Raw genomic sequence first — 26,916 nt, forward strand, 5'->3', positions numbered from 1 at the left:
CTGTGTAATGTGATTGACCGAAACTATCGCACTGTGTATTGCGACTAATGAATGCCACCGCTCTGCGTAACGTGACTAATGGACGCTACCATGTGGTGTAATGTGACTAATGGACGCTACCATGTGGTGTAATGTGACTAATGGATGCTACCGTGTGGTGTAATATGACTAATGGATGCTACTGTGCAGAGTGAGGTGAGTAACAGATGCTACTGTGCGGTGTAGTGTGAGTAAAGGGTGCTACCGTATGGTGTTATATAACTAATAGATGCTACATGAAGCCACACTCCTTGCGGTGTGTGATTGATGGGGCGGGGGGGGGGGGGGGGCGCCGATGCTATTTCTTGCACACAGCGCTAAAATGTCTAGTTACGGCACTGATGCAGCATGCCTATATTCTGTGTGTGACTGCAGCTGTATCTGCATACAAAATGCTACTTTGCAGTGTATTCCTGGAAATCACTGTAATGTAGCATTTCATATGCAGGTACAGCCGCAGTCGCACACAGAATATAGGTATGCTGCATATCATTTTAATCAGCAGAAGCTGATTGTGCATCCTAGCCACATAGTAATGCAAATAATGTGATGCATTTTCATAAACAAAAGGCACCTGACGTTAGCAGAGCTGCCATCTGACTCATGCAGGGAATGTCCTGCAGTACTAGCGGCGGTGCTAGGGGGCACCAGCCAAAATCTTGCCTAGGGCATCATATTGGTTAGGGGCAGCTCTGCCCAGAAGATATATATATATATATTTTTATTGCAGAGCTGCTACAGTATCTCCAGGAAATGGTGCTGAGTCCCCGCCACGGTGCCTTTTATAGAATACAAGTCCCATGAGAATCCAACGCCGGGACTATGGTGTTCAGCCTCGCACTGGGATCCGAGTCTGGTGGGAACACCTGAGCCTGAGACTCAGGTGAGCTTGGATCCCACTGTTCAGAGCAGAATCCTCAGAATCCAACCGCTCATCCCGACTATACACTGCAGGCAGATCATCTTCTGTGCAGTAATTTAGTTAAGCTAGATAAAAAATTATAAACCTCCTAATGGCTGATGTGTGCCTCCATTCTGACAGTAAAACATCCTATACCCTTATACTAAGAATAAAGACATGGAGACTTGAATTTGGCAGAAAATTGTTAGCTATTTATTGTAACCCTAACCACTAGAAAAACCTGTAAAGGAAAATATTCAGCAGGGACGGACGCGCGCGACCCTTGCCGAGCGCCCCCCCAGCGCCGAGCGGAATCCAGGCCTACAGGGGAGAAAGCCGCCGGCCGAGATCCGGCTACCACCTCCCCTTGCCTTTCCAGTGCCCGCCACCCACCCCGCCGCACACGGCCGGCAGATAACTGCGGCCTAGCTATGGGCGGCGGAGGTGGCATGACTCCCACTAAAGGATGGCCCGTAGGCCCTCCCCGACGCGCCTGCGGGCCCACGAAAACAGGCCAGCAACGGAGGGAGCCGCAGGCCGAGCCCCGGCCACCACTCCCTCACTCGCCTCAGACTGGCGTCCCCCCTGCCGCCCGCGACCGGACCGCAACAACGGCACTGCCAACTGCGGCAGGGGAGACAGATCTTGACGATGGGGCCGAACGGGCTGGCGAGACTAAAGGCCCCACAATGGCTCCCTCTCCACCACCCTCTGAGCGGCAAGATAAATAAAACTGTCCTAATCAGGACAGCAACACTCACCGCAAGGCAAACCAAAAGAGACCCATAATGCCCCATGCATCCCCTATATACTGGTCCCTCCCTTAACTATAATTGGCTGTAACCTGTCATGTCATTTTGGTCCACACCCATCACAGGAGGTTTAACTCTCTCCATTCCCATGCCTGCCATTCTGTTCTCCTATTAACCACTTGGAACCACTGAGTATTTATTTATTTATTAACAGTTTCTTATATAGCGTAGCAAATTTCATTGCGCTTTACAATTGGACACAATGATAAGACAAAACTGGGTAATAACAGACAGACATAGAGGTCGGAAGGCCCTGCTCGCAAGCTTACAATCTATGGGGAAATAAGCATTGATACACAAGGATAGGTGCTATCTATTGCATAGTTGTCCACCGTATTGACATGTACTACGTAGACAGTTCAAAAAGTCGACATGAGTTTTTTGTTTTTTTAAATACATTTTTGGACTTTTTCATACTTTACGATCCACGTGGACCACGATTGGGAATAGTAACATGTGCCGAGCGCAGCGCAGAACCTTGCCCGAAGCATGGCGAGCGAAGCGAGCACAGCGAGGGGACACGGTGCACTAACTGGGGTTCCCCGTCACTTTACGAAGAATACGACACCCAAAAAACAAAAAAAAACTCATGTCGCCCTTTTGACCTGTCAACCTAGTACATGTCGACCTAATGACTGTCTACCCAATGACCCATATGGGAGGATATGTGTGGACTGTACAGTGGGGATATAGGCCCTCATTCCAAGTTGTTCGCTCGCTGCCGGTTTTTCGCAGCATAGCGATCAGGCTAAAAATCGGCATTTCTGCGTATGCGTATGGGCTGCGGTACGCACGCACGAAGTAATTTCACACAAAACTATGCCGTTTTACACAGGGATGAGCGACGCTTTTCAGTCGCTCTGCTGATCGGGGAGTGATTGACAGGAAGTGGGTGTTTCTGGGTGGAAACTTACCGTTTTCAGGGAGTGTGCTAAAAAACGGAGGCGTGTCAGGCTAAAACGCGGGAGTGGCTGGAGAAACGGGGGAGTGGCTGGCCGAACGCAGGGCGTGTTTGTGACGTCAAACCAGGAACTAAACGGACTGAGGTGATCGCAGTGTAGGAGTAGGTCTGGAGCTACTCAGAAACTGCAGGAAAAGATTTTCGAGCAATTCTGCTAAGCTAAGATACACTCCCAGAGGGTGGCGGCCTAGCGTGTGTAATGCTGCTAAAAGCAGCTAGCGAGCGAACAACTCGGAATGAGGGCCATAATTGGATAGGAAAGCTATGAAGGTTGAGTGAGCCGATCTGGAATTTGATAAGCTTGCCTGAAAAGGGGAATTTATTTTTCAGGGAATGCTTGAAGGTTTGGACATTAGGGGGGTCATTCCGAGTTGATCGCTCGCTGGCTAGATTTAGCAGTCGTGCAAACGCTATGCCACCGCCCACTGGGGAGTGTATTTTAGCTTAGCAGAAGTGCGAACGCCTGTGCAGCCGAGCGCTACAAAAACAGTTTGTGCAGCGCTTGCGATCACTTCAGCCTATTCGTGTCCGGATTTGACTTCATAAACCCGCCCAGCCATGCCTGCATTTTTGCAAACACTCCCTGAAAACGGTCAGCTGACACCCAGTAACGCCCACTTCCTGTCAATCTTCTTGAGGCCACCAGTGCGACTGAAAACGTCGCTAGAATCTGTGTAAAACCACAAAGGACTTTGTACCCATACGTCGCGCGTGCGCATTGCGGAGTATACACATGCGCAGAAATGCAGATTTTTAGCCTGATCGCTGCGCTGCGAACAACGGCAGCTTGCGATCAACTCGGAATGACCCCCTAGAGGAGAGTCTAATTGTGCATGGTAGGGCATTCCACAGATTGGGTGCAGCCCAAAGAAAGTCCTGCAATCGTGCATGGGAGCAAATAATGAGTGTGGATGAGAGACGTAGATCTTGTGAAGAGCAGAGAGGTCACGTTGGGAGATATTGGGGTCTATGTATCAACAGTTTTTACGTTAAAAAATGAGAGAAATTTAGATTTTTTATACTTTTCACATTTTTTAAGTATCGTCTGTATGTATGTAAGTTTTTACATTTTATTTATCGGGGTTTTTCGCCAAAATCTACTTTTTGCATTTTTTTCCTGAACTTTTCCAATATCGGGAAAATTGTCTGAAACTTTTCATGTTTTTTTTTTCTCGTCAGCTTTTACTGGCGAGTGTAGCAATAGGCCATGATTGTTCTTGTAGTTTCACCTCTAAATTAACTTTTTTTACAAAAAGAATATTCTAAAAATATCTCTTTTTATCTAAATTATACTTACAGTATATATATTGAACTAGTCTAAAAATGTACTAAGATTTTCTGTATGTTGTTTGCTTGAGATCTATATTATATAAAAATTCTCTCATATATATATATATATATATATATATATGCATACGTGTGTGTGTGTGTGTGTGTGTGTGTGTGTGTGTGTGTGTGTGTGTGTGTACAGTGTATGTATGTATGTATGTATGTATATATATATATTAGTGATGAGCGGGTTCGGTTTTACTCGGTTCTACTCGGTTCTCAAAACGGAATCGTATTGGTTCACGGATGTCATGTGTTTTGGATAGCCAATAAGATGCCGTGTTTAGAACCGAGTAAAACCGAGTAAAACCGAACCCGCTCATCACTAAATATATATGTTTTGTTTGTGAGACTCAGTCTAAATAACTCTGCTGGAAGCTTACAGCAGACACTAAAGGCCAGTAGAATTTCATCTTAGTAACATGCTTATAACAGTCATTAGAATAACTCATCGAATTGTCTTTATAAAAGTTCCCTCTCCTTTCAGTTTTCTAATAAGTGTCCCATAGTAAGCTACTGTAGCTATTTTTTTTCTGCTGTAGGTCAGGTATGTGATGAACGCCACCCAGGAACTCACCTTGCATGTCCGGTTCTGAAACACAGCATGCGCAATTCATTTAATTTTTTCGAAATGCGGAAAAAAAATGCGATAAAACGACTGAAAAGTAGAGCGATAATTATCACATTTTGGGGCTTTTATCGCAATCACATTTTCTATTATAAAAAAATTAGACATACTGTATGTCGAAAAAAACCCAGATAAAAAACATGAAAAAGACCCGATAACTGACGATAAAAAATATGAAAATGATCAAATTTTTGGTACATTGACCCCATTTTGAGATAAGTGAAGAGATGTACATAGGTGTCATTTGGTTAATGGCCTTGTGTGTGAGTAGAAGTATTTTATATTGAATACGCTAGAATACCGGTGACCAATGGAGGGTCTGACATAGTGGGTCTGCAGACGATGAACGTCTGGAGAGGAAGATTAGCCTCGCAGCTGCATTCAGAATGGATTGTAGTGGTTAGAGTCTCTTTTTGGGAAGACCAGTAGATGTCTATCTAGAAACCAGTGGCAAGCAGGTAGCTTTATCGTTTATTACAGTTACTTAGTAAGAGAAACAACAAAAGCTTATTCATGACATATAGATATATTTATAGGAACCGCTGTGTATCTTCTGTGTGTTTACATGGTGCTCACAATCCTGGGTCACGCTTTTTCTTCATGTAGACTACAGCCACCACCAGCACGACAAGTAGGATGACCAGCTTGATTCCAGCATAGATCGCAACTTGTTGCGATAGGGAGTGAACTTGATATCAAAATAAGAGATAAATAGAAAATAGACATTAGGGAACAGCCAGAGCTTAGTACTGTCTATGATGCTAAATTTCACCCTCAATAAATGTGCCTGCTCCACTTACTGATGACTCCCCAATATGCTAGTTAGGGGGTTTTAATAATTTTTGTTTACAGACATATCAGCTAATGTATACTGTAGCACTATTGGGTTGATGTATCAAGCAGTGAAAAGAGTGGAGAATAGGACGAGTGGACAATTTGCCTAAAGCAAGCAAAGAAATTCTACCTATCATTTTATAGAATGTACTTGATAAATGCTATGTCAAAGTTGACCGGTTGCTATGAGATACTTCTCCTCTCTTTCCACTGCTTGATACATCACCCCCAAAGTTTTTATTTTGTTAATGGAAATGGCAATTGGCACACCTCCAGGGGTTGTGTCTTGATTCACCGAGCTGTGGAAGTTGGGGGGCACAAAGCAATTTCTACTATTAATTTATGCACCAAACTCAAAGTTAATAGGATGAATTTTGCATCCCGCATAACCGACATCTTAAAACATGTACCATAGGTCAAGAGCTGCAATGAGTCTCCAACAGTACAAACAGTACAAACAGGCCCGCCATTAGGGGGTGCTGCGGGCACAGTAGTCCCGGGCCCGGCCTCTCTAACAGAGAGGAGAGGGCCTGGGCCGCTCATGCCGCCGTCCACCCGCCACCTTGCTCCGCCCGAGATCTGACAGTCACAGGAGGGGGAGAGGACGATGCAAGCATCAATTGTAAGCACCCCTCCCAAAATGGCTGCCGCCTTATAGGAGACAGTTATTAAAGATACCAGAGGAGGCTCCTCTAGTAGCTTTAATAATTGTCTCCTCTGAGGTGGCGGCCATTTTGGGAGGGACGTTTTCAATTGAAGTTTGCAGCATCCTCTCCCCACTCCTGTGAAAGTGTCAGAACTCTGGTATGAAAGTGGGCGGGTCTACCAGAATGAAGGGGGCGTGGCTACACAGGGCCAGACTGGCTGCTACCACAGGTCACAGAAGAATGCTCTGCAACAGCTCCTGTGATAGGTAAGTTAGGGAGAGTGAGTAAGAGAGAGAATGTGTGTGTGTGTGTGTGTGTGTGTGTGTGTGTGTGTGTGTGTGTGTGTGTGTGTGTGTGTGTGTGTGTGTGTGTGTGTGTGTGTGGTCATTATGTGTAAGCGGTGCAGCGCTACTATTGGAGGCATGTATAAGCGCCACCGCTACTGTACAAAGGATTTATTTATTTTTCAAATATATACAGGTTGAGTATCCCTTATCCAAAATGCTTGGGACCAGAGGTATTTTGGATATGGAATTTTTCCGTATTTTGGAATAATTAGATACCACAATGAGATATCATGGTGATGGGACCCAAATCTAAGCACAGAATGCATTTATGTTTCATATACACCTTATACACACAGCCTGAAGGTAATTTTAGCCAATATTATTTATAACATTGTGCATGAAACAAAGTGTGTCTACATTCACTCAATTCATTTATGTTTCATATACACCTAATACACACAGCCTGAAGGTCATTTAATACAATATTTTTAATAACTTTGTGTATTAAACAAAGTTTGTGTACATTGAGCCATCAAAAAACAAAGGTTTCACTATCTCACTCTCACTCAAAAAAGTCTGTATTTCGGAATATTTCGTTATGGGATACACAACCTGTATATAATTTGTTTTTACTTTATATATATATATATATATATATATATAGATAGATAGATAGATAGATAGATAGATAGATAGATAGATAGATAGATAGATAGATATTTTTTTTAGTGTGGGGAAGGTAGGGGGGGCTGCCTATTTTGTCAGTCCTGGGGCCCCACAATTTCTTCTGATGGCAGTCCTGAGTACAAACCATCAATGGTCTTCTGTTGATGGTTTCATGCCATTGATGTTAAGCACAGATGGGGTTAGACACCGATGACTATCCTTTACAAAAAGTTGCTCCTTAATCCTCTGCTTGAATCGCACACTGGGACCAGTATAATTTCAACAACTGTTTCCCAGGGATTACTGAATTACCCCTTACTAACACTCACATTCTTTCACGGCATATTATCTTCAGATTATTATAGTCACGTGCACGGCTTTATAACACCATGTGGCATTTTAGACAATGGGGTAAATTTACTAATAATCGTGTCTCACCCATCTTTGCCCGTGGTTAAACCGGGTGAGATTGATCAGACATGGGTGCTTTTTTCTAAGTAAAACAATGAAAGTTAATGAAATTTACTGTGTTCACCTGTTTTACAGGAGAGTGTTTTCCGATGGTGTATGAATTCATGTTTGGATGCTGTGTTTGCCGGCAGACAAACACTACAGAACATGAAGCCTACACAGATCAGTGATATCCGTGCAGTGCTTCTCTGTGTAAATGTCAGTAATGCATAACCAGTTCCGGGCTCTTTGAGCCGTTCCTGTTTTAAAAAATACAGGGAAAATATTTACGTATTGTTCTTTGGTATTTTAAGAACCAGCACAGGGCTCTTGGACCAGTCCTGGTTTCAAAAATATAGGGGGAAAAAAAATTAGGGGTCCCCCATATTTTTAAAACCAGCACCGGGCTCCACTAGCCAGGGAGGTTATGCCACAGCTATGGACGCGCTTATATTGGTTCCCGTGGCTGTATCATTAACCCCCCTAATTAATCAGCATTAGTCAGCCCTAACAATTGTGTCTATGTTCCCTTCATGATCAGGACCAGGAAGTGACATAACGACAGGGCAGGAGAGAACTTCCGCCCTTACAGCACCTTAATGTTTAACCAATTCTCTTGTTTGAGGTTTTTGTTTAATCTATGCACCATTGTACCCTCATGGGCTCACTTTGCTCGCCACGCATCGGGCTCAGTGTCTCGCGCCACTTCGCTCGCCACAAGTTACTATTCCAAATACAGTAGTTTGTGACATGGACCCAGGGGCTTATGGGAAAGGTCCTCTCCATTAAGGGTAGCTTGACGCTACCCAGCCCTAACTGCAAAGTTACCAGAGGTCAATCTTCCAGTTCCCATCATGGACTACAACGTAGCAGTTCCCACCATAGTCTTCAATGGAGGCTTCCCACACAGGGCCAGATTAACTATGGGGCAGATGGAACTACAGCTCCAGGCCTCCCAATAAAAATAGGCCCATCATCATGACAGCATGACGATGACCAGTATTAAAATTTAAATTGCATTTAGATTTTCCATACAATATTATGTGTTTTTTTAACTTTTATATATTTAGGGAGACATTGGGGCTTATAGTGTACAGGGTCTACATGCCTATGTGGCATTGGCCTCACCTCCTCCACTTCTCATAATAGGCCCTTGAACATTTTCAGCCCCAGGCCCATGACGCCTTTAATCCGGCCCTGTTACCACCACTGAAGTCTATGGGGGGAAGTTGGATTGACAGTGCAGCCTCTTACTGCCAATCAGCATGCTGCTCCTATGGAGGCACAGCTGATTGGCTGGCAGCTCTTCTAATGACAGGACTTATGTGCGTCCCAGTCATTTGCATAGAGGAAGTGTATGTGTTAACACATATACTTCCTTGTGTCCATCTTGGTTCGGATTTTCCATTTTATCTATTTTTTTTTACCTCTTGGATGCCTACTTGGAATGAAGAGGATATGGAGTCAGAGATAGCCCCAACTTCAGCCCTGGCCTTGGGTGCCTGAGGCCTTGATTGGGGGGTTCCACTCCCCCAGGAAACCCTGGTCAGGGCTGACTAGCAAGGGGCCATGGGGGCCTTTATAAGCATATCCCTTCACTATGGTATTACCTCCCTGGCTAGTGGAGCCTGGTGCTGGTTTTAAAAATATAAGGGACTGGTCCAAGAGCCCGGCGCTGCATACAGAAGAACCCTATGCAATTATTCCCATGTATTTTTTGAACCAGGACTGGCTCAAAGAGCCTGGGACTGGTTGTGCTTGTGGGAGGGGGGGACCGCTCCATATATATACATATATATATATATATATATATATATGTGAGACAATAGAAGTAATGGCGCCAATGGGGTCGTATCAACACCCAACTTTAAAACAGACCTTTATAAAGTTTTACAGATAAATTTTGTTCAATAACATATAATAACATGTATAAAAATGTATTTCTAAAAGCATAAGCTCAAAACCAATGTCCATGATTATACAGAGTTGATACATTTAAATTTGTTGCACACGCGTTTCGTCTTGTTCCAAGACTTCATCAGGGGTAAAATCTCGTCTACTTAGTAAATATTGTCATAACACAGAGACTGGGCTGTCAATACTGCACCACTGGAGGGTTTGTTACGTGTTTGAACTGGTTAGGTTCTATACCTGTATGAATTCCCTTCACACTCGAGTATCTGAATGTCGGGTTCAAGCTGTTGATTTATGAGGTTCCATACGTGTTTGAACAGGTTAGACTCCATACCTTTATGAATTTCTTCCACACTCAATTACCTGAATGTCAGGTTCAAGCTGATAATTTATGAGGCCTGGTCCTTGCTATACCAATCCAGTGAAATATTGGAATCTTTGTTCAAACATCCATGAATGATTATTTATGCACAGACAATATTTACTAAGTAGACGAGATTTTACCCCTGATGAAGTCTTGGAACAAGACAAAACGCGTTGAGTTATTTATCTACCTATTGTTTGATGTTACCTCCGAATCTACAATAAGGAGAAGAAGGAAATTGTAGTGACAGATCTACACCTTTCCTCATCACTACAAGTTTATTGTTCAAAGTATGCGACAAATTTAAATGTATCAACTCTGTATAATCATGGACATTGGTTTTGAGCTTATGCTTTTATAAATACATTTTTATTAGTGATGAGCGGGTTCGGTTTTACTCGGTTTTACTCGGTTCTAAACACGGCATCTTATTGGCTATCCAAAACACGTGACATCCGTGAACCAATAAGATGCCGTTTTGAGAACCGAGTAGAACCGAGTAAAACCAAACCCGCTCATCACTAATTTTTATACATGTTATTATAAGTTATTGAACAAAATTTATCTGTAAAACTTTATAAAGGTCTGTTTTAAAGTTGGGTGTTGATACGACCCTATTGGCGCCATTACTTCTGTTGTCTCACATTTTTACACACAAGAGTTCCTCCTTACAGGGAACTTAGAGGTTACAGGCAGCCTATTTTTAATTTCAGCATTTAATTATAAATAGCGCAGTGGGAGAGTATTTTTTTGACATATATATATATATATATATATATATATATATATAATAAGAATTTACTTACCGATAATTCTATTTCTCGTAGTCCGTAGTGGATGCTGGGGACTCCGTAAGGACCATGGGGAATAGCGGCTCCGCAGGAGACTGGGCACAAAAGTAAAGCTTCTCCTCCCCCCATGACCCTCCTCCAAGCTTCAGTTAGGATACTGTGCCCGGACGAGCGTACACAATAAGGAAGGATTTTGAATCCCGGGTAAGACTCATACCAGCCACACCAATCACACCATATAACTTGTGATCTAAACCCAGTTAACAGCATGATAACAGAGGAGCCTCTAGAAAAGATGGCTCACTACAGCAATAACCCGATTTTTTGGTAACCATAACTATGTACCAGTATTGCAGACAATCCGCACTTGGGATGGGCGCCCAGCATCCACTACGGACTACGAGAAATAGAATTATCAGTAAGTAAATTCTTATTTTCTCTAACGTCCTAAGTGGATGCTGGGGACTCCGTAAGGACCATGGGGATTATACCAAAGCTCCCAAACGGGCGGGAGAGTGCGGATGACTCTGCAGCACCAAATGAGAGAACTCCCGGTCCTCCTCAGCCAGGGTATCAAATTTGTAGAATTTTACAAACGTATTTGCTCCTGACCAAGTAGCTGCTCGGCAAAGTTGTAAAGCCGAGACCCCTCGGGCAGCCGCCCAAGATGAGCCCACCTTCCTTGTGGAATGGGCTTTTACAGATTTTGGCTGTGGCAGGCCTGCCACAGAATGTGCAAGCTGAATTGTACTACAAATCCAACGAGCAATAGTCTGCTTAGAAGCAGGAGCACCCAGCTTGTTGGGTGCATACAGAATAAACAACGAGTCAGATTTTCTGACTCCAGCCGTCCTGGAAACCTATATTTCCAGGGCTCTGACAACGTCTAGCAACTTGGAGTCCTCCAAGTCCCTAGTAGCCGCAGGCACCACAATAGGTTGATTCAGGTGAAACGCTGAAAACCACCTTAGGGAGAAACTGAGGACAAGTCCTCAATTCCGCCCTGTCCGAATGGAAAATCAGATGAGGGCTTTTACAGGATAAAGCCGCCAATTCTGACACGCACCTGGCCCAGGCCAGGGCCAACAGCATGACCACTTTCCATGTGAGATATTTTAACTCCACATATTTAAGTGGTTCAAACCAATGTGACTTTTGGAACCCAAAAACTACATTTAGATCCCAAGGTGCCACTGGAGGCACAAAAGGAGGCTGTATATACAGTACCCCTTTCACAAACGTCTGAACTTCAGGGACTGAAGCTAGTTCTTTTTGGAAGAAAATTGACAGGGCCGAAATTTGAACCTTAATGGACCCCCATTTCAGGCCCATAGACACTCCTGTTTGCAGGAAATGTAGGAATCGACCTAGTTGAAAATTCCTCCGTCGGGGCCTTACTGGCCTCGCACCACGCAACATAGTTTCGCCAAATGCGGTGATAATGTTTTGCGGTTATATCTTTCCTGGCTTTGATCAGGATAGGGATGACTTCATCCGGAATGCCTTTTTCCTTCAGGACCCGGCGTTCAACCGCCCTGCCGTTAAACGCAGCCGCGGTAAGTCTTGGAACAGACAGGGTCCTTGCTGGAGCAGGTCCCTTCTTAGAGGTAGAGGCCACGGATCCTCCGTGAGCATCTCTTGAAGTTCCGGTTACCAAGTCCTTCTTGGCCAATCCGGAGCCACGAATATAGTGCTTACTCCTCTCCATCTTATAATTCTCAGTACCTTGGTTATGAGAGGCAGAGGAGGGAACACATACACTGACTGGTACACCCACTGTGTTACCAGAGCGTCTACAGCTATTGCCTGAGGGTCCCTTGACCTGGCGCAATACTTGTCGAGTTTTATAAACATGTGGAAGACTTCTGGGTGAAGTCCCCACTCTCCCGGGTGGAGGTCGTGTCTGCTGAGGAAGTCTGCTTCCCAGTTGTCCACTCCCGGAATGAATACTGCTGACAGTGCTATCACATGATTTTCCGCCCAGCGAAGAATCCTTGCAGCTTCTGCCATTGCCCTTCTGCTTCTTGTGTCACCCTGTCTGTTTACGTGGGTGACTGCCGTGATGTTGTCCGAATGGATCAACTCCGGGTGACCTTGAAGCAGAGGTCTTGCTGAGCTTAGAGCATTGTAAATGGCCCTTAGCTTCAGGATATTTATGTGAATTGATGTCTCCAGGCTTGACCATAAGCTCTGGAAATTCCTTCCCTGTGTGACTGCTCCCCAGCCTCGCAGGCTGGCATCCGTGGTCACCAGGACCCAGTCCTGAATGTGCGGCCCTCTAGAAGATGAGCACTCTGCAACCACCACCCTTGTGCTTGGTGACAGGGTTATCCGCTGATGTATCTGAAGATGCGACCCAGACCATTTGTCCAGCAGGTCCCACTGGAATGTTCTTGCGTGGAATCTGCCGCATGGGATAGCTTCATAGGAAGCCACCATTTTTTCCAGAACCATCTCATTGATGTACTGAGACTTGTCTCGGTTATAGGAGGTTTCCGACTAGCTCGGATAACTCCCTGACTTTCTCCTCCGGGAGAAACACCTTTTTCTGAACTGTGTCCAGGATCATCCCTAAGAACAGAAGACGAGTCGTCGGAATCAGCTGCGATTTTGGAATATTGAGAATCCAATCGTGCTGCCGCAACACTACCTGAGATAGTGCTACACCGACCTCCAACTGTTCCCTGGATCTTACCCTTGTCAGGGAATCGTCCAAGTAAGGGATAACTAAAATTCCCTTCCTTCGAAGGAGTATCATCATTTCGGCCATTACCTTGGTAAAGACCCGGGGTGCCGTGGACCATCCATACGGCAGCGTCTGAAACTGATAGTGACAGTTCTGTACCATAAACCTGAGGTACCCTTGGTGAGAAGGGTAAATTGGGACATGAAGGTAAGCATCCTTGATGTACCGAGACATCATGTAGTCCTCTTCTTCCAGGTTCGCAATCACTGCTCTGAGTGACTCAATCTTGAATTTGAACCTCTGTATGTAAGTGTTCAAAGATTTTTGATTTAGAATCGGTCTCACCGAGCCGTCCGGCTTCGGTACCACAACAGTGTGGAATAATACCCCGTTCCCTGTTGCAGGAGGGGTACCTTGATTATCACCTGCTGGGAATACAGCTTGTGAATGGCTTCCAAAACTGTCTCCCTGTCAGAAGGAGACATCGGTAAAGCCGACTTTAGGAAACGGCGAGGGGAAGACGTCTCGAATTCCAATTTGTACCACTGAGATATCACCTGAAGGATCCAGGGGTCTACTTGCGAGTGAGCCCACTGCGCGCTGAAATTCATTGAGACGGGCCCCCACCGTGCCTGATTCTGCTTGTAAAGCCCCAGCGTCATACTGAGGGCTTGGCAGAGGCGGGAGAGGGTTTCTGTTCCTGGGAACTGGCTGATTTCTGCAGCCTTTTTCCTCTCCCTCTGTCACGGGGCAGAAATGAGGAACCTTTTGCCCGCTTGCCCACGAAAAGACTGCGCCTGATAATACGGCGTCTTCTCATGTTGAGAGGCGACCTGGGGTACAAACGAGGATTTCCCAGCTGTTGCCGTGGCCACCAGGTCTGAAAGACCGACCCCAAATAACTCCTCCCCTTAATAAGGCAATACTTCCAAATGCCGTTTGGAATCCGCATCACCTGACCACTGTCGTGTCCATAACCCTCTACTGGTAGAAATGGACAACGCACTTAGACTTGATGCCAGTCGGCAAATATTCCGCTGTGCATCACGCATATATAGAAATGCATCTTTTAAATGCTCTATAGGCAATAATATACTGTCCCTATCTAGGGTATCAATATTTTCAGTCAGGGAATCCGACCACGCCAACCCAGCACTGCACATCCAGGCTGAGGCGATTGCTGGTCGCAGTATAACACCAGTATGTGTGTAAATACCTTTTAGGATGCCCTCCTGCTTTCTATCAGCAGGATCCTTAAGGGCGGCCATCTCAGGAGAGGGTAGAGCCCTTGTTCTTACAAGCGTGTGAGCGCTTTATCCACCCTAGGGGGTGTTTCCCAACGCACCCTAACCTCTGGCGGGAAAGGATATAATGCCAATAACATTTTAGAAATTATCAGTTGTTATCGGGGGAAAACCACGCATCATCACACACCTCATTTAATTTCTCAGATTCAGGAAAACTACAGGTAGTTTTTCCTCACCGAACATAATACCCCTTTTTGGTGGTACTCGTATTATCAGAAATGTGTAAAACATTTTTCATTGCCTCAATCATGTAACGTGTGGCCCTACTGGAAGTCACATTTGTCTCTTCACCATCGACACTGGAGTCAGTATCCGTGTCGGCGTCTATATCTGCCATCTGAGGTAACGGGCGCTTTAGAGCTGATGGCCTATGAGACGTCTGGACAGGCACAAGCTGAGTAGCCGGCTGTCTCATGTCAACCACTGTCTTTTATACAGAGCTGACACTGTTACGTAATTCCTTCCAACAGTTCATCCACTCAGGTGTCGACCCCCTAGGGGGTGACATCACTATTACAGGCAATCTGCTCCGTCTCCACATAATTTTTCTCCTCATACATGTCGACACAAACGTACCGACATACAGCACACACACAGGGAATGCTCTGATAGAGGACAGGACCCCACTAGCCCTTTGGGGAGACAGAGGGAGAGTTTGCCAGCACACACCAGAGCGCTATATATATACAGGGATAACCTTATATAAGTGTTTTTCCCCTTATAGCTGCTGTATCTTTAATACTGCGCGTAATTAGTGCCCCCCTTCTCTTTTTTAACCCTTTCTGTAGTGTAGTGACTGCAGGGGAGAGCTAGGGAGCTTCCCTCCAACGGAGCTGTGAGGGAAAATGGCGCCAGTGTGTTGAGGAGATAGGCTCCGCCCCCTTATCGGCGGCCTTATCTCCCGTTTTTCTATGTATTTTGGCAGGGGTTAAATTCATCCATATAGCCCAGGAGCTATATGTGATGCATTTTTTTGCCATCCAAGGTGTTTTTATTGCGTCTCAGGGCGCCCCCCCCAGCGCCCTGCACCCTCAGTGACCGGAGTGTGAAGTGTGCTGAGAGCAATGGCGCACAGCTGCAGTGCTGTGCGCTACCTTGTTGAAGACAGGACGTCTTCTGCCGCCGATTTTCCGGACCTCTTCTGTCTTCTGGCTCTGTAAGGGGGCCGGCGGCGCGGCTCTGGGACCCATCCATGGCTGGGCCTGTGATCGTCCCTCTGGAGCTAATGTCCAGTAGCCTAAGAAGCCCAATCCACTCTGCACGCAGGTGAGTTCGCTTCTTCTCCCCTTAGTCCCTCGATGCAGTGAGCCTGTTGCCAGCAGGTCTCACTGAAAATAAAAAACCTAAAACTAAACTTTTCACTAAGCAGCTCAGGAGAGCCACCTAGTGTGCACCCTTCTCGTTCGGGCACAAAAATCCAACTGAAGCTTGGAGGAGGGTCATGGGGGGAGGAGCCAGTGCACACCAGGTAGTTCTAAAGCTTTACTTTTGTGCCCAGTCTCCTGCGGAGCCGCTATTCCCCATGGTCCTTACGGAGTCCCCAGCATCCACTTAGAACGTTAGAGAAATATATTTTTTTTTTTTACCATTTCAACACATTTATGAAGATAAACACTACACTACATCTCACTGATCTGTGCATGCTTCTCTAAACACGCTGCTGAGACGGATCTCTGTTTGAAAAATGCTTTTTGGTCCAAGTTTGCACAACTCACAGGTGTGTTTGCAGAAACAAATTTGTGGTAAATTCCCGTGGTTCATTGTTCTCTATGTTAATTACATCTGATCGTTTGTCCATATCCACCCTTGTTTTATACTTTTATCTGTGATTGAAAAAATGCACAAACACTACTGTGTTTGCCAAATCAGGCAAACGCAGACCTAAGTAAATATACACCTAAGAGTTTTCAAACATCAGGCTTTATACACATACCAGGCACACTGCAGATTCTGAGTCTGGTTCCTGAGCCTTCCTCCATTATTACCTCTGTTTTTGTAAAATTGCGTGTCTGTGATACACAACGGAGAAGGGCCACACGGCAGTAGAATATGGTGTTATCTGGACCATGGAAGTCTTCTAGGAGTAGATTGGACCCATTTATCAACTCTGTCTTTCCCTTGTAATCCGGGTGAATGAATTCTGTATCTGGATGATATACAAAATCCTCTCTTGGGTTCCCGACCATCCAGTAGACTCCAATCCACATAATGTCACTATATAGAGGCATGGTGTATGTGCAGGGGATTAGAGCAGGATTTGTGTATAGAGTTTCTGACGGCTGCTGGATGTCTAAATACTTTGTGCGTTCTGAAAATTACATGCAAATACAAATACGTGATGTTATTTCTACTTTTATAGAAGAAGAAAGGTATTACACACACTTTCTCTACTATACCATATTTACATATGCTAATGATCACATTAACTCTCACACACACTAGCAAAGGGATAGACTTGTAGCACCCCTCTGTTTGTGTCCCCCTGCAGGGGGAGGGACCAGTGGCGGATCCAGCAGGGGGCGATGAGGGTGATTCCCCCCTCCCGTAACTCAGCGACCCCAGTCCCGACCCCTTGGTGTTCATGCGGGCAGCAGAGGAGGGAGAGCTGTGTGCGATGACTGGGACCTGGCCGCATTGAGGGGGTCATTCCGAGTTGATCGTAGCTCCTGAGTTGATCGCAGCTTTAGCATGCTGGCCGGGAGCTACTCATCACTCCCTGGCCCGCAGCGGCTGCGTGTGACGTCACGCAGCCGCCGCGGCCCGCCACCCCCAACGGTCCGGCCACGCCTGCGTTGGCCGGACCACGCCCCCTAAATGGCGGCTTAATGCCGCCGTCCAGCACCCTCCCGCCCAGCGACCGCCTCTGCCTCAGAGGCGATCGCTAGGCAACGACGGCTGCTATGCACCGGCACACTGCGGCGCCGGTGCATTCGCTGTTCCGACCCGATCACTGCGCTGCGAGAAACTGCAGCGAGCGATTGGGTCGGAATGACCCCCTGAGTCAGCAGAGAGACGCCGCCGCGTGGGACCACCCAGTGTGTCCCGGCCCCTGCTACCAGCGGCAGCAGCAGCAGAACAACTCTCTGCATGCAGCAGCCACCATGTCTGACTACACCGGACTCCGGAGGCCAGACCGGTAACAGCAAGGACCAGGTGGTGCCCAAAGCCAGGGAAGACAGGATGGTAGCAGCACTCAACCCAGATCTATCCTCAGGTGGAGGTCAGTGTGGAGGTGACTATCCCAGAGGTGGGGTGTGCTTGCTTGTCCGCTATAGCTGTCCATGGTGCCGCTATAGCTGTCCATGGTGGGGGGCACCAGCCCTATATCCACCTCCCTGCACTGTGAAATCCTAATAATCCAGTAGTATGCAAATGGCAGCAGAGATAGAAGATGGAGAGGGGGAAGGGGGTGGGGGGGGGGGGGGGGAGTTCACACCCTACAGTTCTTCACAAACTTCCCATTGCCAGTAAGGGAATAGGGGGCATCCTGACACCTCATACACAGGCACCCCTTCACCTATCAGCTAATTGCTACCTCAGCCTTTAATACTAATATATATGTATATATATAAATCCGGAATAACGGCGGCACTCACGGCGTAAAATGAAGAGGCAGACGCAAGTCTGATATCAACGTTTCAATGTTAGAAAAACATTTTCGTCAGGACGAAAATGTTTTTCTAACATTGAAACGTTGATATCAGACTTGCGTCTGCCTCTTCATTTTACGCCGTGAGTGCCGCCGTTATTCCGGATTTATTATTGGACACAGCGCCTGCTGTAACCACCGGAAGGCACCGGCCATTTCAGCTTGCTTCAACCCCAGCTGAGGACTCAGGGAGTGCCGTGCAATAAGCTTTGATATGTATATATATATATATATATATATATATATATACATATTGTACATAATAAAATAAAGAACAAATTCATGTATATCACTACTTGATGGACTAAACTATATTCTATGGTTACACCAGGTGAGTGAGTGCAAAACTTCTTGCATGTGTAACTATCTATGGGTAAAACTATTTCCCAATAACCAATTTCTATTCAGTATTTATTATTTTTGTGCATGGAGTGTTACTAGGGGTTGTGTGTGCTGTGTGTCATTAGTAGAGATGAGCGGGTTCGGTTCGTCGAGATCCGAACCCCCCCGAACTTCACGTGGTTTACACGGGTCGAGTCAGCCTCGGTTCTTCCCGCCTTGCTCGGTTAACCCGAACGAGGCCGAACGTCATCATCCCGCTGTCGGATTCTCGCGAGATTCGTATTCCATATATAGAAACGCGTGTCGCCGCCATTTTCACTCGTGCATTCTAGATTGAGCGGAGAGGATGTGGCTAGGTTCTCTGCCTGAAAAGCTCAATATCTGTGCTCAGTGTGCTGCATTGTGGTGACCACCAGTATATAGTAGTACAGTACAGTAGGCCATTGCTGTATCTTGCAGCTCCGTGTCAGACTCAGTTCTCATATCCTGATCAGTGCTGAATACCTGTGCTGCATTGTTGTGACCAGTATATAGTAGTACAGTGCTGCATTGTGTTGACCACCAGTATATAGTAGTACAGTACAGTAGGCCATTGCTGTATCTTGCTGCTCTGTGTCACTTCTAGTATCCTGATCAGTGCTCAATATCTGTGCTGCATTGTGGTGACCAGTATATAGTAGTAAAGTGCTGCATTGTGGTGACCACCAGTATATAGTAGTACAGTACAGTAGGCCATTGCTGTATCTTGCTGCTCTGTGTCACTTCTAGTATCCTGATCAGTGCTCAATATCTGTACTGCATTGTGGTGACCAGTATATAGTAGTACAGTGCTGCATTGTGGTGACCACCAGTATATAGTAGTACAGTAGGCCATTGCTGTATCTTGCTGCTCCGTATCAGACTTAGTTCTTGTATCCTGATCAGTGCTCAATATCTGTGCTGCATTGTGGTGACCACCAGTATATAGTAGTACAGTGCTGCGCTGTGGTGACCACCAGTATATAGTAGTACAGTACAGTAGGCCATTGCTGTATCTTGCAGCTTCGTGTCAGACTCAGTTCTCGTATCCTGAGCAGTGCTCAATACCTGTGCTGCATTGTTGTGACCAGTATATAGTAGTACAGTGCTGCATTGTGGTGACCACCAGTATATAGTAGTACAGTACAGTAGGCCATTGCTATATCTTGCTGCTCTGTGTCACTTCTAGTATCCTGATCAGTGCTCAATATCTGTGCTGCATTGTGATGACCAGTATATAGTAGTAAAGTGCTGCATTGTGGTGACCACCAATATATAGTAGTACAGTACAGTAGACCATTGCTGTATCTTGCTGCTCTGTCACTTCTAGTATCCTGATCAGTGCTCAATATCTGTGCTGCATTGTGGTGACCAGAGGCGGATTGGCCATAGGGTGTACAGGGAAGAGTCCTGGTGGGCCGATGCACCCGTGGGGCATGTTTTGTTTGAGGACATGTGGTCCTTTTTATAGACATAATGAATAAGATGCTAAATAATTTGCATATATGAAAATTTCTTTGCCACTTAGCCTGTGATTGCAGATGATCTAGCGCAGGGCTGGCCAAACCAGTCCTCGAGATCTACCAACAGTTCACATTTTCCAGACCACCTAGCTGGTGCACAGGTGTAGTCATTACTAATTAAGATGTGCTGCATTCATTCCTAACTGACAATTCTACAGATCTCCAGGAGGCCTGGAAAACATGAACTGTTGGTAGATCTCGAGGACCGGTTTGGCCAGCCCTGATCTAGTGTATGCTCTGCCTGCTTGCTTGGCTAACATATAAGATTGAGTGAATAGAGATTGGGATACGGTTGGTGTAATAAGCAAGAAAATATATATTTCTAAAGAATGATATAGTTTCCTAAATTCTGAAGGTGTATCATATAATGTGCTCATAATATTTAATTTTATTTCCTTTTAACTTCCCCCTTGATGCTGGACATGCCCACTATCTGGAAAGTCTTGAGGGGAGGGTGCTGCTGCCATGGCCTATGGCTAGACGTTACACCTCTGGTGCTGCCCATGTGGGGCCAATAGTACAAATTTTTTCAGGGCCGCTTTTTGTTCCCAGTCTGCCCCTGGTGGTGACCAGTATATAGTAGTATAGTGCTGCATTGTGGTGACCACCAGTATATAGTAGTACAGTAGGCCATTGCTGTATCTTGCAGCTCCGTATCAGACTCAGTTCTAGTATCCTGATCAGTGCTCAATATCTGTGCTGCATTGTGGCGACCACCAGTATATAGTAGTACAGTGCTGCATTGTGGTGACCACCAGTATATAGTAGTACAGTACAGTAAGCCATTGCTGTATCTTGCAGCTCTGTGTCAGACTCAGTTCTAGTATCCTGATCAGTGCTCAATATCTGTGCTGCATTGTGGTGACCACCAGTATATAGTAGTACAGTGCTGCATTGTGGTGACCACCAGTATATAGTAGTACAGTACAGTAGGCCATTGCTGTATCTTGCTGCTCTGTGTCACTTCTAGTATCCTGATCAGTGCTTAATATCTGTGCTGCATTGTGGTGACCACCAGTATATTGTAGTAGAGTGCAGAATTGTGGTGACCACCAGTATGTAGTAGTACAGTACAGTAGGCCATTGCTGTATCTTGCAGCTCCGTGTCAGACTCAGTTCTAGTATCCTGATCAGTTCTCAATATCTGTGCTGCATTGGGGTGACCACCAGTATATACAGGTTGAGTATCCCTTATCCAAAATGCTTGGGACCAGGGATATTTTGGATATCGAATTTTTCTGTATTTTGGAATAATTGCATACCATAATGAGATATCATGGTGATAGAACCTAAATCTAAGCACTGAATTCATTTATGTTACATATACACCTTATACACACAGCCTGAAGGTAATTTTAGCTAATATTTTTTTATAAATTTGTGCATTAAACAAAGTGTGTCTACATTCACACAATTCATTTATGTTTCATATACACCTCATACACACAGCCTGAAGGTCATTTAATACAATATTTGTAACAACTTTGTGTATTAAACAAAGTTTGTGTACATTGAGCCATCAAAAAACAAAGGTTTCACTATCTCACTCTCACTCAAAAAAGTCTGTATTTCGGAATATTCAGTTTTTCAGAATATTTGGATATGGGATACTCAACCTGTAGTAGTACAGTGCTGCATTGTGGTGGCCACCAGTATATAGTAGTACAGTACAGTAGGCCATTGCTGTATCTTTCAGCTCCGTGTCAGACTCAGTTCTAGTATCCTGATCAGTGCTCAATATCTGTGCTGCATTGTGGTGACCACCAGTATATAGTAGTACAGTGCTGCATTGTGGTGGCCACCAGTATATAGCAGTACAGTACAGTAGGCCATTGCTGTATCTTGCAGCTCTGTGTCAGACTCAGTTCTAGTATCCTGATCAGTTCTCAATATCTGTGCTGCATTGTGCTGACTGCCAGTATATAGTAGTACGGTGATGCATTGTGGTGACCACCAGTATATAGTAGTACAGTACAGTAGGCCATTGCTGTATCTTGCAGCTCCGTGTCAGACTCAGTTCTAGTATCCTGATCAGTGCTCAATATCTGTGCTGCATTGTGGTGACCACCAGTATATAGTAGTACAGTGATGCATTGTGGTGACCACCAGTATATAGTAGTACAGTACAGTAGGCCATTGCTGTATCTTGCAGCTATGTTTCAGACTCAGTTCTAGTATCCTTATTAGTGCTCAATATCTGTGCTGCATTGTGGTGACCACCAGTATATAGTAGTACAGTGCTGCATTGTGGTGACCACCAGTATATAGTAGTACAGTACAGTAGGCCATTGCTGTATCTTGCAGCTCCGTGTCAGACTCAGTTCTAGTATCCTGATCAGTGCTCAATATCTGTGCTGCATTGTAGTGACCAACAGTATATTGTAGTACAGTGCTGCATTGTGGTGACTACCAGTATATAATAGTACAGTACAGTAGGCCATTGCTGTATCTTGCTGCTCTGTGTCACTTCTAGTATACTGAATAGTGCTTAATATCTGTGCTCAGTGTCAGTGCTGCATTGTGGTGACTAAAAGTCCAGTGTCTTGTGCTGCATCTTTCTGCTGTAGGGTGCTGTGGTAGTGTCCTGTCACTGTGCATAGGTCATCATCATTCCAGTCACAGTGGTATCTGGTATCTATAGTGGTGTCTAATTCCAGACATTACTGCCGTGTAATTCTAGATATATTACTGGCATATAATTCCACACATTAAAAAATGGAGAACAAAAATGTGGAGGATAAAATAGGGAAAGATCAAGATCCACTTCCACCTAGTGCTGAAGCTGCGGCCACTAGTCATGGCAGAGACGATGAATTGCCATCAACGTCATCTGCCAAGGCCGATGCCCAATGTCATAGTAGAGAGCGTGTAAAATCCAAAAAGCAAAAGTTCAGTAAAATGATGACCCAAAAATCTAAATTAAAATCGTCTGAGGAGAAGTGTAAACTTGCCAATTTGCCATTTACGACAAAGAGTGGCAGGGAACGGCTGAGGCCCTGGCCTATGTTCATGGCTAGTGGTTCAGCTTCACATGAGAATGGAAGCACTCATCCTCCCACCAGAAAAATGAAAAGACTTAACCTGGCAAGAGCACAGCAAAGAACTGTGCGTTCTTCTAAATCACAAATCCCCAAGGGGAGTCCAATTGTGTCGGTTGTGATGCCTGACCTTCCCAACACTGGATGGGAAGAGGTGGCTCCTTCCACCATTTGCACGCCCCCCGCAAGTGCCGGAAGGAGCACCCACAGTACAGTTCCTGATATTCAAATTGAATATGTCACTGTTGAAGTACACCAGGATGAGGATACGGGTGTTGCTGGCGCTGAGGAGGAAATTGACAAGGAGGATTCTGATGGTGAGGTGGTTTGTTTAAGTCAGGCACCCGAGGAGACACCTGTTGTCCGTGGGATGAATATGGCCATTGACATGCCTGGTCAAAATACATAAAAAATCACCTCTTCGGTGTGGAATTATTTTAACAGAAATGCGGACAACAGGTGTCAAGCCGTGTGTTGCCTTTGCCAAGCTGTAATAAGTAGGGGTAAGGACGTTTACCACCTAGGAACATCCTCCCTTATACGTCACCTGGAGCGCATTCATCAGATGTCATTGACAAGTTCAAAAACTTTCGGTGACAGCGGAAGCAGTCCACTGACCACTAAATCCCTTCTTCCTCTTGTACCCAAGCTCCTGCAAACCACCCCACCAACTCCCTCAATGTCAATTTCCTCCTTAGACAGGAACGCCAATAGTCCTGCAGGCCATGTCACTGGCAAGACTGACGAGTCCTCAACTAACTGGGATTCCTCCGATGGATCCGTGAGTGGAATGCCTAATGCTGCTGTTGTTACTGCTGGCGCTGCTGTTGTTGCTGCTGGGAGTCGATCGTCATCCCAGAGGGGAAGTCGGAAGACCACTTGTACTACTTCCAGTAAGCAATTGACTGTCCAACAGTCCTTTGCGAGGAAGATGAAATATCACAGCAGTCATCCTGTTGCAAAGCGGATAACTCAGGCCTTGACAACTATGTTGGTGTTAGACGTGCGTCCGGTATCCGCCGTTAGTTCACAGGGACTTAGAGAATTTCTTGAGGTAGTGTGTCCCCGGTACCAAATATCATCTAGGTTCCACTTCTCTAGGCAGACGATGCCGAGAATGTACACAGACCTCAGAAAAAGAGTCACCAGTGTCCTAAAAAAATGCAGTTGTACCCAGTGTCCACTTGACTATATGACTGTGACAGCCCACTGGGTAGAAGTATTGCCTCCCGCAGCAACAACAGCAGCAGCGGCACCAGTAGCAGCATCTTGCAAATGCCAACTCGTTCCTAGGCAGGCTACGGTTTGTATCACCACTTTCCATAAGAGGCACACAGCTGACACCCTCTTACGGAAACTGAGGAACATCATCGCAGAATGGCTTTCCCCAATTGGACTCTCCTGGGGATTTGTGACATCGGACAATGCCACCAATATTGTGCGTGCATTACATGTGGGAAAATTCCAGCACGTCCCATGTTTTGCATATACAATGAATTTGGTAGGGCAGAATTTTATAAAAAACGACAGGGTCTTGCAGGAGATGCTGTCGGTGGCCCGAAGAATTGCGGGCCACTTTCGGCATTCAGCCACCGCGTGCCGAAGACTGGAGCACCGGCAAGCACTCCTGAACATGCCCTGCCATCAGCTGAAGCAAGAGGTGGTAACGAGGTGGAATTCAACTCTCTATATGCTTCAGAGGATGGAGGAACAGCAATAGGCCATTCAAGCCTATACATCTGCCTACGATATAGGCAAAGGAGGGGGAATGCACCTGACTCAAGCGCAGTGGAGAATGATTTCAACGTTGTGCAAGGTACTCCAACCCTTTGAACTTGCCACACGTGAAGTCAGTTCAGACACTGCCAGCCTGAGTCAGGTCATTCCCCTCATCAGGCTTTTGCAGAAGCAGCTGGAGAGTTTGAAGGAGGAGCTAAAATGGTGCGATGTCGCTAGGCATGTGGGACTTGTGGATGGAGCCCTTCATTCGCTTAACCAGGATTCATGGGTGGTAAATCTGTTGAAATCAGAGCACTACATTTTGGCCTCCGTGGCCGATCCTAGGTTTAAAGCCTACATTGTATCTCTCTTTCCGGCAGAGACAAGTCTGCAGATGTTCAAAGACCTGCTGGTGAGACACTTGTCAAGTCAAGCGGAACGTGACCCGCAACAGCTCCTCCTTCATTTTCTACCGCCACTGGAGCTGCCAGGAAAAGGATCAAATTTCCAAAACCACCCGCTGGCGGTGATGCAGGGCAGTCAGGAGCAAGTGCTGACATCTGGTCCGGACTGAAGGACCTGCCAACGATTACTGACATGTCGTCTACTGTCACTGCATATGATTCTGTCACCATTGAAAGAATGGTGGAGGATTATATGAGTGACAGCATCCAAGTAGGCATGTCAGACAGTCCGTACGTATACTGGCAGGAAAAAGAGGCAATTTGGAGGCCCTTGCACAAACTGGCTGTATTTTATCTAAGTTGGCCCCCCCCCCCCCTCCAGTGTGTACTCCGAAAGAGTGTTTAGTGCAGCTAGTCACCTTGTCAGCGATCGGTGTAGGAGGTTACTTCCAGTAATGGGGAGAAGATGATGTTCATCAAAATGAATTATAATTAGTGATGAGCGGATTCGGTTCCTCGGGATTCGAACTTCCCCGAACTTTACCCATTTTACATGGTTTCCGAGGCAGACTTGAATCTTCCCGCCTTGCTCGGTTAACCCGAGCGCGCCCGAGCGTCATTATCCCGCTGTCGGATTCTCGCGAGATTCGTATTCTATATAAGGAGCCGCGCTTCTCCGCCATTTTCACTCGTGCATTGGAGATGATAGCGAGAGGACGTGCAGCGTTCTCTCAGTTTCTGTGTTCAGTGTGCTGCAAATATCTGTGCTCAGTGTGCTGCAAATATCTGTGCTCAGTGTGCTGAAAATATCTACGTTCTCTGCCTGAAAAACGTTCCATATCTGTGCTGCATTGTAGTATATAGTAGGAGGACAGTGCAGAATATTGGCAGTACGGTACAGTAGTCCACTGCTCTACCTACCACTGTGTCGTCAAGTATACTATGCATCCATACCAGTGCTGCATTTTAGTTGTGCGCAGTATATAGTAGGAGGGGACAGTGCAGAATGTTGCTGTGACCACCAGTATATAATATATATATAGCAGTACGGTACAGTAGTCCACTGCTCTACCTACCTCTTTGTCGTCAAGTATACTACAAAAGTTCAGTAAAATGACCCAAAAATCAAAATTAAAAGTGTCTGATGAGAAGCGTAAACTTGCCAATATGCCATTTACGACACGGAGTGACAAGGAACGGCTGAGGCCCTGGCCTATGTTCATGGCTAGTGGTTCAGATTCACATGAGGATGGAAGCACTCATCCTCTCGCTAGAAAACTGCAGTGACACTCCTAGATGGGCCAGGTGTTTGTGTCGGCCACTTGGGTCGCTTAACTTAGCCATCCAGCGACCTTGGTGCACCTCTTTTTTTCTTTGCATCATGTGCTGTTTGGGGACTATTTTTTGAAGTGCCATCCTGTCTGACACTGCATTGCCACTCCTAGATGGGCCAGGTGTTTGTGTTGGCGACTTGGGTCGCTTAGCTTAGTCATCCAGCGACCTCAGTGCAAATTTTAGGACTAAAAATAATATTGTGAGGTGTGAGGTGTTCAGAATAGATTGGAAATGAGTGGAAATTATGGTTATAAACACTCGAATCCAAAACA

General features: G+C 45.8%; 1 protein-coding gene across 3 annotated transcripts in view; it reads right to left on the bottom strand.

Annotated features, from left to right (window-relative positions):
- Nucleotides 1-1,130: 1,130 nt before the first annotated feature.
- LOC134935990 (uncharacterized) overlaps nt 1,131-26,916 on the bottom strand; it is a 104,908-nt gene continuing 79,122 nt past the window's right edge. For all 3 annotated transcript variants that reach the window (XM_063930861.1, XM_063930860.1, XM_063930859.1), the window contains 2 exons: nt 16,550-16,924; nt 1,131-5,358 (listed from right to left, as the gene is read on the bottom strand). In XM_063930861.1, coding sequence (XP_063786931.1) covers nt 5,243-5,358; nt 16,550-16,924 — 491 coding nt within the window. In that variant the 3' untranslated portion in view covers nt 1,131-5,242. The remainder of the gene's footprint in view (nt 5,359-16,549; nt 16,925-26,916) is intronic.

Source organism: Pseudophryne corroboree, chromosome 6 (genome assembly GCF_028390025.1).
Source record: "Pseudophryne corroboree isolate aPseCor3 chromosome 6, aPseCor3.hap2, whole genome shotgun sequence".
Classification (NCBI taxonomy): domain Eukaryota; kingdom Metazoa; phylum Chordata; class Amphibia; order Anura; family Myobatrachidae; genus Pseudophryne; species Pseudophryne corroboree.